The 15,676-nt window shown below is 33.9% G+C and overlaps 1 protein-coding gene across 1 annotated transcript in view; it reads left to right on the forward strand.

Moving 5' to 3' along the window:
- EPHA7 (EPH receptor A7) overlaps positions 1-15,676 on the forward strand; it is a 164,137-nt gene that overhangs the window by 121,787 nt on the left and 26,674 nt on the right. Inside the window, exons 7-8 of the mRNA XM_024731803.1 lie at positions 12,221-12,345; positions 15,205-15,388. Of these exons, the coding sequence (XP_024587571.1) occupies positions 12,221-12,345; positions 15,205-15,388 (309 nt within the window). The remainder of the gene's footprint in view (positions 1-12,220; positions 12,346-15,204; positions 15,389-15,676) is intronic.

A 15,676-nucleotide genomic window follows, 5' to 3' on the forward strand; every position in this document is an offset into this window, starting at 1 on the left:
CCCCAAAAAAAAAAAAAAAAAAAAAAAAAAAAAAGGCTTACCTGAAATAGCTCCCCGATGTGACCAAACAAAGAAAAAAATTTTTCTGACTTCACTCTTAAACTTGCCAGATAAAGATTTAGTGATATCATAAATATCTCTCAAGTCCCAGTTTACATGACCTTACTTTTTATCCATGATCTGGTGCCTTCACTTAGGAATCTGAATCACTTTCCTTCATCCTTTCTGTTCTATATTCAGAAGAGAAATTAATTGAGGAGGTTGGAAGTGTAGGAATCAAGTTAAGTGAATGATCTCCCTTTCTCTTGCTATTGGGAAGATGAGGGTGGCAGACACTGCCGGTTTCCTCCCTAATATCAAGTTCTTTCTTCTTATTTACTATCGTCTTTTTAGGGCATCAGTACACCCAGCTTAAATTTTAGAAATCCATGTCCAACCTAGGGAATAAGATGAATGAGACAAAAGCAAAAGACTGCTAGAGCTTGCTGGAATAGTTGGCTTTCCTTATTTAGACCCGGAGTATTCCACACTGCCTTTTCATTGCAAGCCTGCAACACGGATATGATTGCTGTAGCAGCGGCAATCGCAACGCATTGCAACCATGAGGGAAAGGCCAGGAGAATCATCTTTACATCCTTGAGCCACTGGACAAAATATAGCAACTGCTCACCTGTGAAGTATATTCCTTTTTGCATGAGAAAAGTAAAAGACAATTAAACCCTTGTTTATTGGGGTTTACTTACTTGCAACAAAACAAACTCTAACTTAGAAGTGAGCAAACTTATTCTGAAAAGGACAAGATAATAAAAATTTCCTGCTTTATAGGCCATATTTTCTCTGTTTTAATTCCGCACCTCTGATATTTTAGCACAAATAGCACCCATAAGCCATATGTAAACAGATGGATGCAGCTGTGTTCTAGTGAAATTTTATTTACAAAAACAGGTAACTAGCCAGATTTGGCCCAAGGCCATAGACCCCTGCTCTAACTGATAAAAGGTGAAACTAGGGACGTATTGTCCTTGTATTTATGTTCTAGTTAGTTATTGAGATGGTTATTTCCTGGTGGCTGGAGACTATTTAGGAATAAAGTCAAAATTCCCTATAAGGAAGATGAGGGCAGTGGCAGAAGCCTAGCAAATATCGATCAGTTTCTGTCTCTGGCTAAGAGACATCAGAATTTTGGCAGGATTCTGGAAGATTTTAATTCTTGTATTGAAGCACCTGTATTAAATAGTAATAGCAAAAACATTTTTTTCATCCTATTGGTTTTTCTGTTTTCCGTAGTTACTAGTATTGAAGCAGAATTGTTTTTAACTCATTTTCTGAACAAATGTACATATTTTAACAACATTCTGGGTCAAAATGTGTTTGTTGGCTAACCTGGCAATCTAAATGCTTTTTTTGATACTGATTCTATGGAAAATGAAGTCCAAGTTACAAACAACTAAACTACAAATTAACTTTTGAAACCAAACTTATTCATAAATTGGTAACTCTCCCTGTATATAACTATTTAATTCTAAGCCAGATTTTCCCAATGTATAAAAGTGACTCTTTGGGTATTAATTGGCTACTTTAGGAAACTGCATTAATTTTCTCTTGGTTTAGTAAATTAATGCCACGTGGCACCATCGGCATTATACAGGTTTAGGAAACTTAAGGCAGTTCTCATTTATGCCTGACTTCCTAGGCAATAGCAACAACTTTCAAATACAAGCTGCAAAGCTAGTTGAAATGTATTTAGGAGACTCTATTAAACTACGTACTTAGTTTGTAGTAGGTTCTTGAAATAAAGTAATAAATCTTGACTGGTGTTGAGAACTTATTATTAAGCAATGTGAATCTCTTAAGTTTATGCACTTCAGAGATGAAATGTGTTCAGAGTACCTGGAGCAATTGGGATGATAACATTTTTTAATTGCACATTTTAAGTGAGATAATTTTAGTGAGGTTTTTTTTTGTTTTTTTTTGCGGTACGTGGGCCTCTCACTGTTGCGGTCTCTCCCGTTGCGGAGCACAGGCTCCGGACGCACAGGCTCAGCAGCCATGGCTCACGGGCTTAGCCGCTCCACGGCATGTAGGGATTTCCCCAGACCGGGGCACGAACCCGTGTCCCCTGCATCGGCAGGAGGACTCTCAACCACTGCGCCACCAGGGAAGCCCTATTTTAGTGAGCTTTGAGATACTTTAGGTTTCCTTCTTTTTCTGCTCCTCCACCTTCTCCTTCTTCTCCTCTTCCTCCTCGTTACATTCTTCTTCCTCCTTCTTTTCCTTCTTGAATGATCAAACTTATAATAGAACAGAGAATTAAAATCAAATTAGTTGCGAGGAGCACTAGAGTGATGATTTCTGCAAAAAATGTAAAAAAATAAGATAAAACCACTAATGAAGAACAATAGCTGCAAAACAATATTTTTAGATAATATTTAAGAAAATAGATTGATTTGGATACATACAAGTTTTAGGTAGGCCTAGAAAAAATACAGTCGAAAATAAATCATACCAGAGTAGAAGACACAAGCAGGAAAAGTAAAATAAAAAGAAACTGTAAAGTGGAAAAGGATGAGATTGATAGCAGCCAGAATATAATGAAATTGGCTGTTCTCTTCAACTGTTATCAAGAACTTGGGATAGAGTAAAAGAATGGTGTAACAGGGAACTGTCACACTTACTTTTGCTGTATTATGTTTTGTATTGTATCACTTTAAACACATTCATCTCTCTTTGTAAATAGATATACCCTCAATTATATATCATGTAATAAAGTAGCTTTCAAAAAAATTTTAATGTGTTTATTAAAAGTAATTCATAGGGCTTCCCTGGTGGCGCAGTTGTTGAGAGTCCGCCTGCTGATGCAGGGGACACGGGTTCGTACCCCGGTCCAGGAAGATCCCACATGCTGTGGAGCAGCTGGGCCCATGAGCCATGGCCGCTGAGCCTGCGCGTCTGGAGCCTGTGCTCCGCAAAGGGAGAGGCCACAACAGTGAGAGGCCCGCGTACCGCAAAAAAAAAAAAAAAATGTAATTCATAGATGCACGTTGTATATCTGTACTTTGGTATATTTATACACAAACACACATGTGAAACCAACATTTTATGAAACCATATCACTATATGCAGTAAACTCAATTTTTATGGTTTCATTCATTTTTTTAAAAACTTTGGTTGTAACACATTATACTCATTTTATGATGATGAGAAATGGTGGTGTACTGGAAAAGGACTTGGGAGTTAAAAATGCAGTGTAGTCACATAGTAAGCACACAGCTGGCATTCAGTAATGTAAGTTTATTCTAATGGGAATTCTGAATATACATTATTAATGTCCTGCTTCAAGGCAAATCTCATGTCTCCTCTTTCTTTAATATTCTTTCTATTAACAATGTTCCTCTTAATAAACAACCTACATGTTATTTAAATAAATGCTATACTGCCTCTGAAAAGTAAATGGAATCTTTGGAATTCCAGAATGTTATAATATACAGAATAATATTTTAAACATTGTGTAGATATTTAGCAAGAGGAGCTAATGAGCTTACTTAGCCACATGGTTATATATGTAAATATTAGTATATGTTATTACATAATTTAAGAATCATTCATATGTGTTCATGATACATATAATAGTATATAAATTAAAATTATTTATCTAAATGAGGGACTACATTCATCTCATATTGTAAGGAAGTATAGTTACAGTATATTGAATTAAAAATTTAGACAGTCTGTGTTTAATATAAATTAATGGAAAGAATATTCATGTTGTAAAAAATGTAAATAGATAACTATGAAAATTATAATTAAAGATAGCCATAACACAAGAATTTGGACTAAATCAACATTTCAAAAATTGTCGACTGATATTACAATATTTTTGTGATTGAAATACAACATGATTCTCTACTTATAATAAAACATGTTCCAAGGTCAAAGAAAATGTTCACAACTGAAAAGCTTATTCTGATGACATGTAAAGGAGGTTTTGGTCATTAACAAATGTGTATACACACACATGTATATCTTATTCTTAATAAAAGTTTATTTTCATTATTGAAAAGGTCTGATTGTGGGCTATAGCTATCCCATACTTCCTTATAAATCATTTCTATAAATAGTTCATCATTAAAGTGAGACTATAGTCACGTAGTTGACCTTATAAATAGGTAGCCTTTAGCTCTAGATTCATGGAAAATTAGAGATGGAGTCAGATTACTTGATAGACCACATGTGAAAGTATGTGTTTTTTTTTCTAAAGCAATCAAAATATTAATTTCCCCACCACCCAAAATAGAAGAGATTGCTTCATCTGTATTTTTCTCTCAACTTAATATGTAATATTTTTAAAAGAATGTGTGTTGTTGGACCTCTTCCCATTTTGGTAGTTATTTCATTTTTTTACAATGATACGTTCCTTCTAAATTACTTAACCTTAATGTCTTTCTGTTTAGCTGGTGTATATAAAATAGAGAGTATAAATTATGGAAATTGGTCATTTCTAAATGATTGAAATTGAATAAAACCTGTCAGTATTTAAAAGCCTAACGTTTGCCAGCATTTATTATAGACAGCCCTGGAATTCCACATTGAAATGACAATTTATGTTCCTGCCAAAGCTTCAGAGGAATTGATCTCAGGCTAGCTGTACAGCAGCTTCATCTCAGGACCATTTGAAAAATAATGATGCCTGAATCTGATCTCAGGATCAGAGTATTCTGGAATGAGTCCCAGGCATCAGTAAGTCTAATACAGACAAACTAAGTATAGGATAATAATAAATATACATATATATATATATATATATGTATTTCTTACCATGTCGCAGGAGTGGTTTTAAGTATTTAAATACTGATTTCCAGAACAATTCTATTTATGAAGTATGCACTCTGATTAAAGCTATTTTAAAGCTGAGAAAACTGATGCTCAAGAAGTTTGTTTCCTTGTTCAAGATTGCACAATTTGCAAATAAACGCTGGAACCTAGGTGCACACCCAGTAGACTAGCTCATGAGCCCATGCTCTTCAGTCCTTGGCTCTATTGCTTCTCCAAATGTCCTTCCTTCAAGGAGCATCAGAATAGCTGAGGAGATAAACAACTATGAAATAATTAAACATTACATTGTGTAGTACTGTCAGCAAGGGAAATAGGATTTGGGGGAAAAAATAATAAAATAATTCTGTATTAGCCGAAGCAGAGGAAGAATGATTCAGTGAGTTGTAACTTTTTTGTGGAGGCCACTAGAGAGAATATAATGGATCCAATCTTGAACCTGGCTCTGTTATTATTTAAGATAATGGGAGAGGACTATAGTTATTTATAAGCATCTGGTCAAATATATCAGTAGTACATCCACAGAATGGAATACAAAACAGCTGATTAAAGAGTGATACAGATATGTATATGTTGAATGATACAAGTTATAAAATAAAGACAAATGAAAAAATCAGGGTTTTGAACTATTAGAATAATATCATCCCTGTTTTTAAAATATACATACTTTCATATATATCTAGACTATTTTTGTGAGGACACCAAAGAAACTACTAAAAGTAGTTGCTTTAGGGAAGGGTAACTTTGTGACATGGGAACCAGGTTCAGAGGAAGTCTCCCTTTTCAGTATATTCTCTTTTGTACCGTTTGAATTTTGTTGCATATAATATGCATTTGCCATTTTTAAAAAAGTAATTTTAAAAATCGCTGCTCAGATTGACCTCTTCTGGTATCTGCAGGTTCTAGGACTCCTACCTATTGAATAGATCCCTAAGGGTCTTTTCATCATTATGGCCCATCATGGATTCTCAACAAATGCTAAGTGTGTGACTTAGCTTTCCTGCTTCTAGTGCCTGCTCTCAAGAAGTGCCAGCACCTAGAATTATTGCAGCGTAGTTGACAAAAGATAGGGATTAGAATTTGAAAAACATGATTGAATCCAAAATCTACCCCTTTCTGAGTGGATGCTACTTAATTTCTGTAACCCTTAGCTTTTCCACCAATGAATAGAACAACACTACCTACCTGCACGGTTGCAGTAGGGAAGAAAGGAGGTATATATATTTATTTATTTATTTATTTATAGCAAACTGTAAGTTTCTATAGAAATGCCACCATGCCCTGCATCGAGTAAATGCCAAACAAACATTTGTTGAGTAGAACTGAGCTAGTAAAAAAGTATTAACTGTTGATTGAAAAGATAGGTGACATGTATGACTCAATATCAAGGGCTCCTTAACCCTGCTGGATTGTCATGTTCCATTATCATTTAGTTATTCCTCTGTGGGTAGGACTGGTGTGAATAGTACAGCTAGTTCTGGGCAGCTGCCTAATTTATACCTACTGTTTTTACAATATTCTATTCTATTTACATCGATAGTTACAATTACATTGTAATTCTATGAAAATGCAAATGCACCTGGAGTTACAAATTAACGGCCTCATCAATTCACATTTTAGTCAGTACTTAAGCAGAGATGAGCAGAAGTCCAGGTACGTTTTTAGAACCAATTGCCACAGTGGCTTTCTCCACAACCTTCAGCTCTTTGCTCTTTAAAGCTCTTTACATAGACTTTCCAGGAAGTGCGAACTCCTATTGTAATTAATTAAACATCCAAACAATTGGTTACTAATCATCTGATGATGACAGAGGAAACTTTATTTTCAGAAAGATGTATTAGCAGATCATTTTTGCAAAGATGTTGTGACTGTTGCTTTAAAGAACAGCGCTATCCTTAGTTGAACAAGTAGCAGAGTAGTGACGTTTGTTGTTCTGTGAGGAGTGTTATTACCCTACTGAAACGATATTGACTTTACTCACAATATATACTTGACTTGGCACCCCAATCACGATGCTTTCTTTTTCCTGCTTTGTCAGTTCAATATCATTCATTTTTTGTTACAGATCTTTCAGATCTTATTTTTTAGCTCTTATTCAAGTTGTCTTTTCAGTAGTTGTTCTTAAATATATTTAGAAATCCATTCTGTGATATGTCATGTATTATATTGTGTATTTTACATTTTTGAATAAAACATCATCATTCTAATTGGTAGGTCATAGCTGGCAATGCAAAGAGCATAATTTAATTTTGAGAAAGATCAATTCATTTCCCACTGATTTTTTCAACTGCTTATTATAGAATGAGATTTATATTTGTTTTAGCCACAAATCATCTTTCTCTCCAACCAAAAACAATTTGATGGGTACGTATTGCAAATGGATTGCTCATAATTCCTGCAGACTCAATTGCCCTTAATCCCTGTGCTTTAATTTTTAGATAAAATTTTATATTCATTGCTCATGATATTATTACTGACCCTTTTTTGTTCACAGCCAGTAAATTGAAGTTCAGTGAAATCACATTAGAATTTTTTACTTATTCCTAAATACCCTAAAAATTGAATTGATATGTTACATGATACTCCACTGGATCATGTATACTTTTGGTCTACTCTTTTGTTATTGGAATACATTTACATGTGTTTTTATACGTTTGTCCTGTAGTGCAAAAATGAAACACCTATGGGGAAGAGTAAGAAAGCTAAAAGTTGTGTATTATAAAATCCTAAACTCCTAATTATACACACATTTGTTATTTCAAAGGATGACAAAAATGAACTCCATACTATAAAGCAGCAAAAGTGTTCAATAAAAGTCTATTATTCTATAATTGTCAGATTTGCATTTGATTGTGTTCTAAAGATTTCTTCATTTTCACTTTTTGTATTTACCTAATGGAAACCTAACAAGTGTCAGTAGATGTAACAATTTGAGGTGTGGTAAATGGTCATTTCATACTTCTTGACCTATCTTTCCTGATTGTATTATTTAGAAATACAAATATTATTTTTCCACTCACCATTCTTTGTTGAAATTTAGTGGGAGAATTTGTGTAGTGAAAATAATGACTAGTATAAATAAATTACTTTTAAAATCCAAAATCAAATTCATGAACTTCATTGAAGTATTACCACCAAAAAAAAAAAAAAAATTCTTCCAGATGTATGATGGAGAGTTCTTTTTTATAAGGCATTGTGTTTTGAGTCTTAATCAAGATCAAAATTCCTTGATTCCATGTTATTTCAACATAAATTTCAACATATCACATTATTAAACTATCCTATCACTAACCTTTTTTCATAGACTTTGTTAAAATTCCAGTAAGTCTATTCTTTCTTTACTGTATGTATTAGTTTTCTATTGCTACCATGAATAGTTACCACAAAAACTTCAAAACAACACTAATTTCGTATCTCCCAGTTCTGTGGGTCAGAGGTCTGGGCATGGCGGGGCTCAGCTGGAGCCTCAGTTGCCAGCCTCTTGGGCTGAAGTCAAGTTGTCAGATGGGCTGGGCTCTTATCTGGAGCCTCTGGGGAAGATCCACTTCCAACCTCATTGATGTCAGAATTCCAGGCCTTTGTGCTGGTAGCATAGAGGTCTCCATTTCTCTGCCTCTGTCACCTAGGGCATGTCTTTGATCCTTAAAAGCTGCCCCCATACCTTACGTTCCCCAAGTGACTCCTCCAGCAGTGGCGGGTTGATTCCTTCTCATGCTTCAGATCTCTCTGGCTTCACCTTTCGCAAAATCTGTCTAGCCCTGGCTGGAGAAATCTCTCTGCTCATAAGGACTGATGTGATTAGATTGGGCCCGCTTGAAAAAGTCCAAGATAATATCTTTATTGTAAGGTCTATCACCTTAATTACATCTGCAGTGTCCCTTTTGCCTTGTAATGTTGCATATTCATTCATACATTCCAGAGATTAGAGTATGGAGTTTGGAGGGCCATTCGCTTACTATATTATGTTTTAAAATTGTCTTTTCCTCGCTTTGTGCTAGGAAATGTTTCCATACATATAGGTAAGCTTAACATTTTGGAGGGCATAGGGTGAGGGGGAATGGAGCCCTTATGAGTACATTTCATCTTGTAACTTAAATATAATTTTTGTACTTGGATTTTAATTAAAAGTTGATTAAGATCAAAACTCATGCATGAGTGCTTGAAGCTCAAAATCTCGAAAATGTTGACTGGTTCAGGTCTGTACATAAACCCACCATTCTTACTGATTATTTTTTAGTTCAGAGCCTCATACTAAACGATCCTAGCCCAAAATTTACATTTTAGCCTGTTATTTGACTTTTGCTTTTCTGTTGCATCAACTTTGTTTTTATACTGTTGAGATTTACCACTTTAAACCACAGAAACCATTTCTGTATTTCCTAGGATCGTCTTTCACTGGCATTTGTATAGACTCCAGATATGTCCCCAATAATTCTTGAAAATATTTAAGGGCAAAACGTTCCATCTGTTTCTTCAGTTGAAATTAATTTTTATATCAGAATATTTCTAGAAACTTAGGTGAGAAATTAATCTGTTAATCACTTTTTAGAAACCCTACTACAAATTCATGTTTAAAAGCTTGCCTCTCTGAATTTGTTTTCTTACATTTTCCAGTGCAGGGAATTTACTATTGTCGGTTACTATTTATTAGCTTCACATTAATTCCAATTACAAAAGATTTTATTTAACTTTGATAATTATGAAAATTATAAATGTCATAATACCTTATGGGTTGTTAAGTATGTATATGATTTAATTAGTTGTATGCATATTCTTTTCAAAATGAATTCAGATTGTAGCTAATTGAATATTTTGGTGTAAGAGCATATTCTTAGTGAAATTGTTACAGTGGGATTAATTTAGCAGATCAAATATATTAACCATAGAAATCAATGTTTTTTAATATTTCTTTCAATTTTACTTTTATGTATAACTTCATCTGCAAATCATGACTGTTAGAATCTGATTAGCTTTAGAGATATTTTTGTTTATAAACTGTATATCTTATGAATTATATATTCTCTATGCCTGAGATATTGAAACTCAAGGGAAAATATTATCAATTTTTATGTACCAAAGTGTTGTATTTGAAGGACATAGGTAGGGAAAGATTTTTCCTATCATGCAATTTATCTATTCTCAAGGGCCATGTGCTAGTACTTCTGTTTCTGACTCTTTTAAACGTGTGGCTTGATACAGTATTAGCAAGGGATAAATTTTTAAAAATAAGAAATACACAGGAAATCAGGAGTATAGTCACTGACAGATATGGCTCTTTGTACAAAAGAGGGAAAATACATTGTAGAGTACTGCACTGCTAGTGCTGTGTTACGGGCTTCAAAATACTGTACATTTCAAATGTGTTTTTTGGCATCTTTCCCCCCATTTCCCAATTACCATCATTTTATTGGTAAAAGTTCTTTTTCCAGGATGAGATAATGAGTTTAATGTTAATGTGTAACTTGCAGAAATCATGTCTCATTTTACACTTAGATCTTGCTGCAACATATTAGAACTAAATGAGGTACATTTATACCCCAAGTCTCTGCCATATTTTGGAGGATTCAGTGTCTCGTCTCTCTCATCTTGCTCTTTAGGGATAGGAACAAAGCAAAGTGTTTTATAGTTTGACTTACACTGAAAATCACATTAAGCTATGTGTGTTGTTTAAAGAAGACCTAGAGATTGGCACCTACTAGTGCTCCCACCTATTTCCATTTAACCTGTTTCCAAATGGCACACCTCATGCCGTAAACCCTGATCGGAGACCCAGCAGCCTTACTGAGTAATTTATGTATTGACTATTGCAGTATTCTCACCTGTGCTGCATTCTGTTTTTTACTAATTAAAATTAAAATACAGATTTTATGAATGGCGTTAAGTAAATTAGACTATTAGAGATTCCTGGCTAAGTAGAATCTCATCTCACCATTAGCTGGGGAATGTGTTTCCCAAGGCTATGGCTTGGGGATGCAGCTTCTTAAACCACACAGTTGGCTGAGATGCTAAAAATGTTATGGGTGGAGAGATAAATTACTTTAGAAACAAGTTCTTCTTCACTGCACATACCCAGGTTTTAAAAGTCGTGGCAAAAATAAGATTCCTTATTAGAAATTGGCTTCATTGGAAACATATCAGAAGCGCATTTAGTCTGTAAACACAGTCTGTTGAGTACTTCAGCTGCATGCCCCTAAAGGGAAAGTTGTTCCACTTAATCCGCCCTAGTTATGCTTTTGTTAGTAATCTGAGAGGAAATGGGAGTCATGCATCTTCCAGGTCCTTCCCTCAAAATCGTCAAGCTAGACAGCAGTGACAAATGTTTTTTCTAGATATTGATATAAGAAAATATTAAGAAGTAGAAGAAACAAAATAAAGCCAAAGGGATAAACATCAGAAGCTTGCTTCAACAGCTTTAGACCCATATAATTGCTTTTCTGTCTGCAGGATTATTAACAATTTTGGACATCTGAAAATTAAATTAACAGCCTGAAAACATTTTACAGAATGAGATAGAGCATGATACATGAAACATAATGACCCCACTGAAATTCAGCCAAGCCAATGCAGCTACTCATTTAGACAGAGAAGATAACTAGTTAATCGTCACTGAACAAATTAGACAGAGCAAATTAGTTTGCTACATTCCACAGTCTTAGCTACCAAAAAGAGTATATGCCACTAATTAGGATGAAAGAACTCTAGCATGTTATTATCTGTATAGAGAGAGAAAGCAAAACTGTAGCTTGAATTGCTTCTATCAAAGCTTGAAGCCTAGGTTACGTAGGTATAAATTACACGTGGAAGAGTCTGTGTGTGTATGTGTGATCACGCACATATTTAAGTAACAGAAGCCTTAGCATTTTCTTGCACCTTAACCTAACGAAGTATGAAACACCCACACGCACACACATGCACAGACACACACGTGAAACATAAAAACATTTTTTTAAAGTTTGATTCCTTTCATTGAAAATGAATGTAGCCATTTCATATACTTTATCTGGCACAGTATTAAGTTATTTGTTTCTTGTAAAAAGTGTATTGCTCTTGCATGTGAAATAAATATTTGGACTTAGAAATCATATTTTGTAGCCTTAATTAGCATTCCTTTGCTTAATTGTCATTCTCAGCCCCATCATTTCCATTTTTCACTAACTTGAACAATGCTATCTTCTGCTGTTTGCACTTTAATTTAAATTTCTATTAAGGTTTATGAACAGTAATAAGGTCCTGTTTGAATATTCATTAGCTTCTGAATTGTGAGCTATGAAAAGGTGCTTTCTTTTACCTTAATGAAACTGGCACAGCATGGGACTGATCAGTTGTGACATTTGATTTGAGGCATCCAGTGAATTTTCTCATTGTTTATTGACACATCTTGTCCAAACAGCTCCCTCGCAAGTGAGCGGAGTAATGAAGGAGAGAGTGCTGCAGCGGAGCGTGGAGCTTTCCTGGCAGGAACCGGAGCATCCCAATGGAGTCATCACCGAATATGAAATCAAGTATTACGAGAAAGTAAGTGCTAAGAACAGCTGAAATGTACAACCATGTACGACGCTCAGTGTGTCTTGTGTCATCCTACTGCACTGTCGACTAAAGCTGGCCATTGTAACAGCTATTTGGAGCTACTTCAAAATAGTTAATTTTAGCCACTTTTAATAACCCTCTCCCTGAATCTCTGGTTCATTACTACAATGATAGTTTCTTTGTATTAAGTTTTTGTGTTACACAGATGAAAATATTCCACTGGTAGTATGTTTAGGTTTTCAAGTTTTGATGTCCTAATGATTAGATGTAGGATGTTTAGTACCACAGAAACCACAGAACCCAACGGGGTATTTTTTTTTTCCCTCTGTGTTTTTGAAAATGTTTCTCTTAGGGTGTCTGTTTGAGCCCTTGATGATTTATTTTATGTATGCGGTTTCGGTGATAATGACGTGGCCTCAAATAATTTTGTAATTTGAAAAAAATAAGAAGATTTTCTGTAATAAATGTGTAGTGTTCTCCAAACTTCAGAGTCAGGTGATAATACTTCACTCCTTTAAATTCCTCCTGAAATGTATTTCATAGATGTTATACTAATTATGTCTACTACTTCTTTATGCCCTTCTCTCCATGAAAAAAATAGCATGGCTAAAACTCAAGTACTGCCCCTTTAATCCCCTATAAGGGCTAAATTTTAGTAAACAATGACATATCTCAGTGTATGAGTGCATTTATTTCTGACTCGTCTAGAGAAAGATAGACAGACAGACAGACACAACCCTGTTCACAAATTATTTTCTAGGCTCTACCTCTCAGAAAGACCTGATTCAAGGTTTGAAACATGGAAACTATTATTATTACTAATAGTAATAATAATAATGTGTTACTATTATTGACTTAATTAGCTGAAGTACTCTAATATACATAACCATTTTAACCATTTAGACAGAATTTCAAAATGGAAACATAAAGCTTTGGAAATATTTGGGGACTGAATTGACTTGATTGAATCACTTAAATGCATGCAGTGCCTTGGCAATAGACACTTTTTTTTCACTTTGATGGAAAAACAGATAGTTTAAGATTAGTTTCAACGTTCAGATTGAGTTTACAATATTTTTACTTATTATTTCCTTTATGAATGCGTAACGTCCATAGCCAAAGTTACATTGTAAATACCTCATTTTTGTACCAGAGAATACATTTCTTGTCTCATCAAATGTATTTCTAAGGGGATCCTTGTTTTTAGTGTTGGGTTTGTTATGTCTGTTTTCCAGTGAACTCTGACAGTTATAAGTCCTTTCTGAAATGTCATCAGATTTCAAAAGCAATGAAAAATAAATTTTAAAAATATAAGTTAGGTGGTAAGTGAGAGTAAAGTTTCTTACAATGCAACACAATATTTTGCAAATCCTTGCTCTGGAATAAATTTGTTCAAATAGTTACTTTTCTATTTTACATGACAGAAACAGTGTATCTACATTCACTGAATTTTACAAATTACAAAAAAACTTACAAATAATACTATTGCTTTATAATGTATGTAAGCCTGTGATCTAATGTATATATCATTATGTCTTCTAATATCAGTTATGCCTAGTTCTTTTATTTGAGATAAATATATATTTATAATATCAACTCTCATTTTTATAAATGCTTATAATGAAGACAATTACAAGTCAGCTTCACTAAATCCAGTTTAAGTGTACATTTATTTACGCTTTTGCAAATATCATCGTGAAGGTAAATCAAACAACCAAACCAACATTTTCAGATTTCACTGAACAGTTTTATTTCTAGACACAGTTGAGCACAGGTATTTATTATTGAACAAGTAAGAACGCGTCTAGAATTGTATATTTTGATGAGTAGTTTTTATAGCATTTTTCATAAACAACACATTAGAATCATATCATCTAAGCTTTAAATTTTTATTCATTTAACTATTGTTTTGATGGAGTGTTTTATATTCTTGATTTTTTAATTATTCTTGATTATTTAATTAATAATTAATAATTATTTAATTAATTATTATTATTTAATAATTTAAAAATCATATGTGTTAATATGATAAACACATTTTTAAACTCTACAAGCCTCAGTTTTCATATCTGAAAAATGGGGAAATTGAACTGAGATGTTTAAAATATTGCCAAATCATAAATTATATGACACTTTAAGTTTTATATTTAAGACATTAACTTTTATATTAATAGTTTTAACTTCCAATATTCCATCAAATGCTATTTTGTAAAAGTGGTTTTATTCTGCGAGAAATACATTTTTTTTTTAGCCGCACTGTGCGGCATACACAACCAGGGATCGAACCCGTGCCCCCTGCAGTGGAAGCACAGAGTCTTAACCACTGGACCGCCAGGGAAGTCCCCTGAAAAATGCAATTTTTAATGAAAACAATTGATATGTCACTATGCTGGTGGTATTAGCTAAGTTTCTTGATTTTATAGATTTCTTCATTTTTAGCCTGTGGCTTTTTGCTTGTTGAATAACATTCAGGAACAGTATTAAGAGAACCACATTATGAAGTGAAGACCTCTACTAAACTGTAGATTTTACAAGTGTACTTATGTTTTGGTCAAAAGAACATTTGATTATATTTATGGCTAAATAGTTCTTGCCATTGTGCCCTCTACCAACAAAGCAAAGGCTCAAAACATCATAAATGTTGTTAAAAAATTATTTCTCTTTGAAATTTATAGAACAAAGGCATGTGCCTTATATTATCTGAGAAACAACTCAGTGTTCCAATATTCCACAGGGTACAATGTAGCCTTTATAAAAACAATGCAGCAAATTGAAATAAATTGCAAGAATTGGCTGTCAAATTGCCTGGTTGCAATCACAATTAAATATTCCCTGTATTGTTTCTAGGATCAAAGGGAACGGACCTACTCGACATTAAAAACCAAGTCCACTTCGGCCTCCATTAACAACCTGAAGCCAGGAACAGTGTATGTTTTCCAGATTCGGGCTTTTACTGCTGCTGGTTATGGAAATTACAGTCCCAGACTTGACGTTGCTACACTAGAGGAAGCTACAGGTAAAATGTTTGAAGGTAATTACCATCTTTGGTTTGGATTCTTACTCTCTATAACTCTGGCATATTTTTTTTCAGTACTGGGGGCGATGATTTAGTTCAAGATGATTTTTACTTTTAAAGGTGAATGTATATGCATATGTATATATATATTCTTTGTAAAGGTTATTCAGAATAATAATTTAAAATTTGCAGTTTTGTTTTGTGATGTTATACCCTTGTGACTTAAATTAGTTTCTTTAATACAGACTGGGTTTATTTTAAAAAGATAAAGTCAGAAACAGAAGCAGGACTTGTTCAAATGTG

The sequence above is a fragment of the Neophocaena asiaeorientalis genome, unplaced genomic scaffold (assembly GCF_003031525.2).
Source record: "Neophocaena asiaeorientalis asiaeorientalis breed wild unplaced genomic scaffold, Neophocaena_asiaeorientalis_V1.1 scaffold232, whole genome shotgun sequence".
Lineage (NCBI taxonomy): Eukaryota > Metazoa > Chordata > Mammalia > Artiodactyla > Phocoenidae > Neophocaena > Neophocaena asiaeorientalis.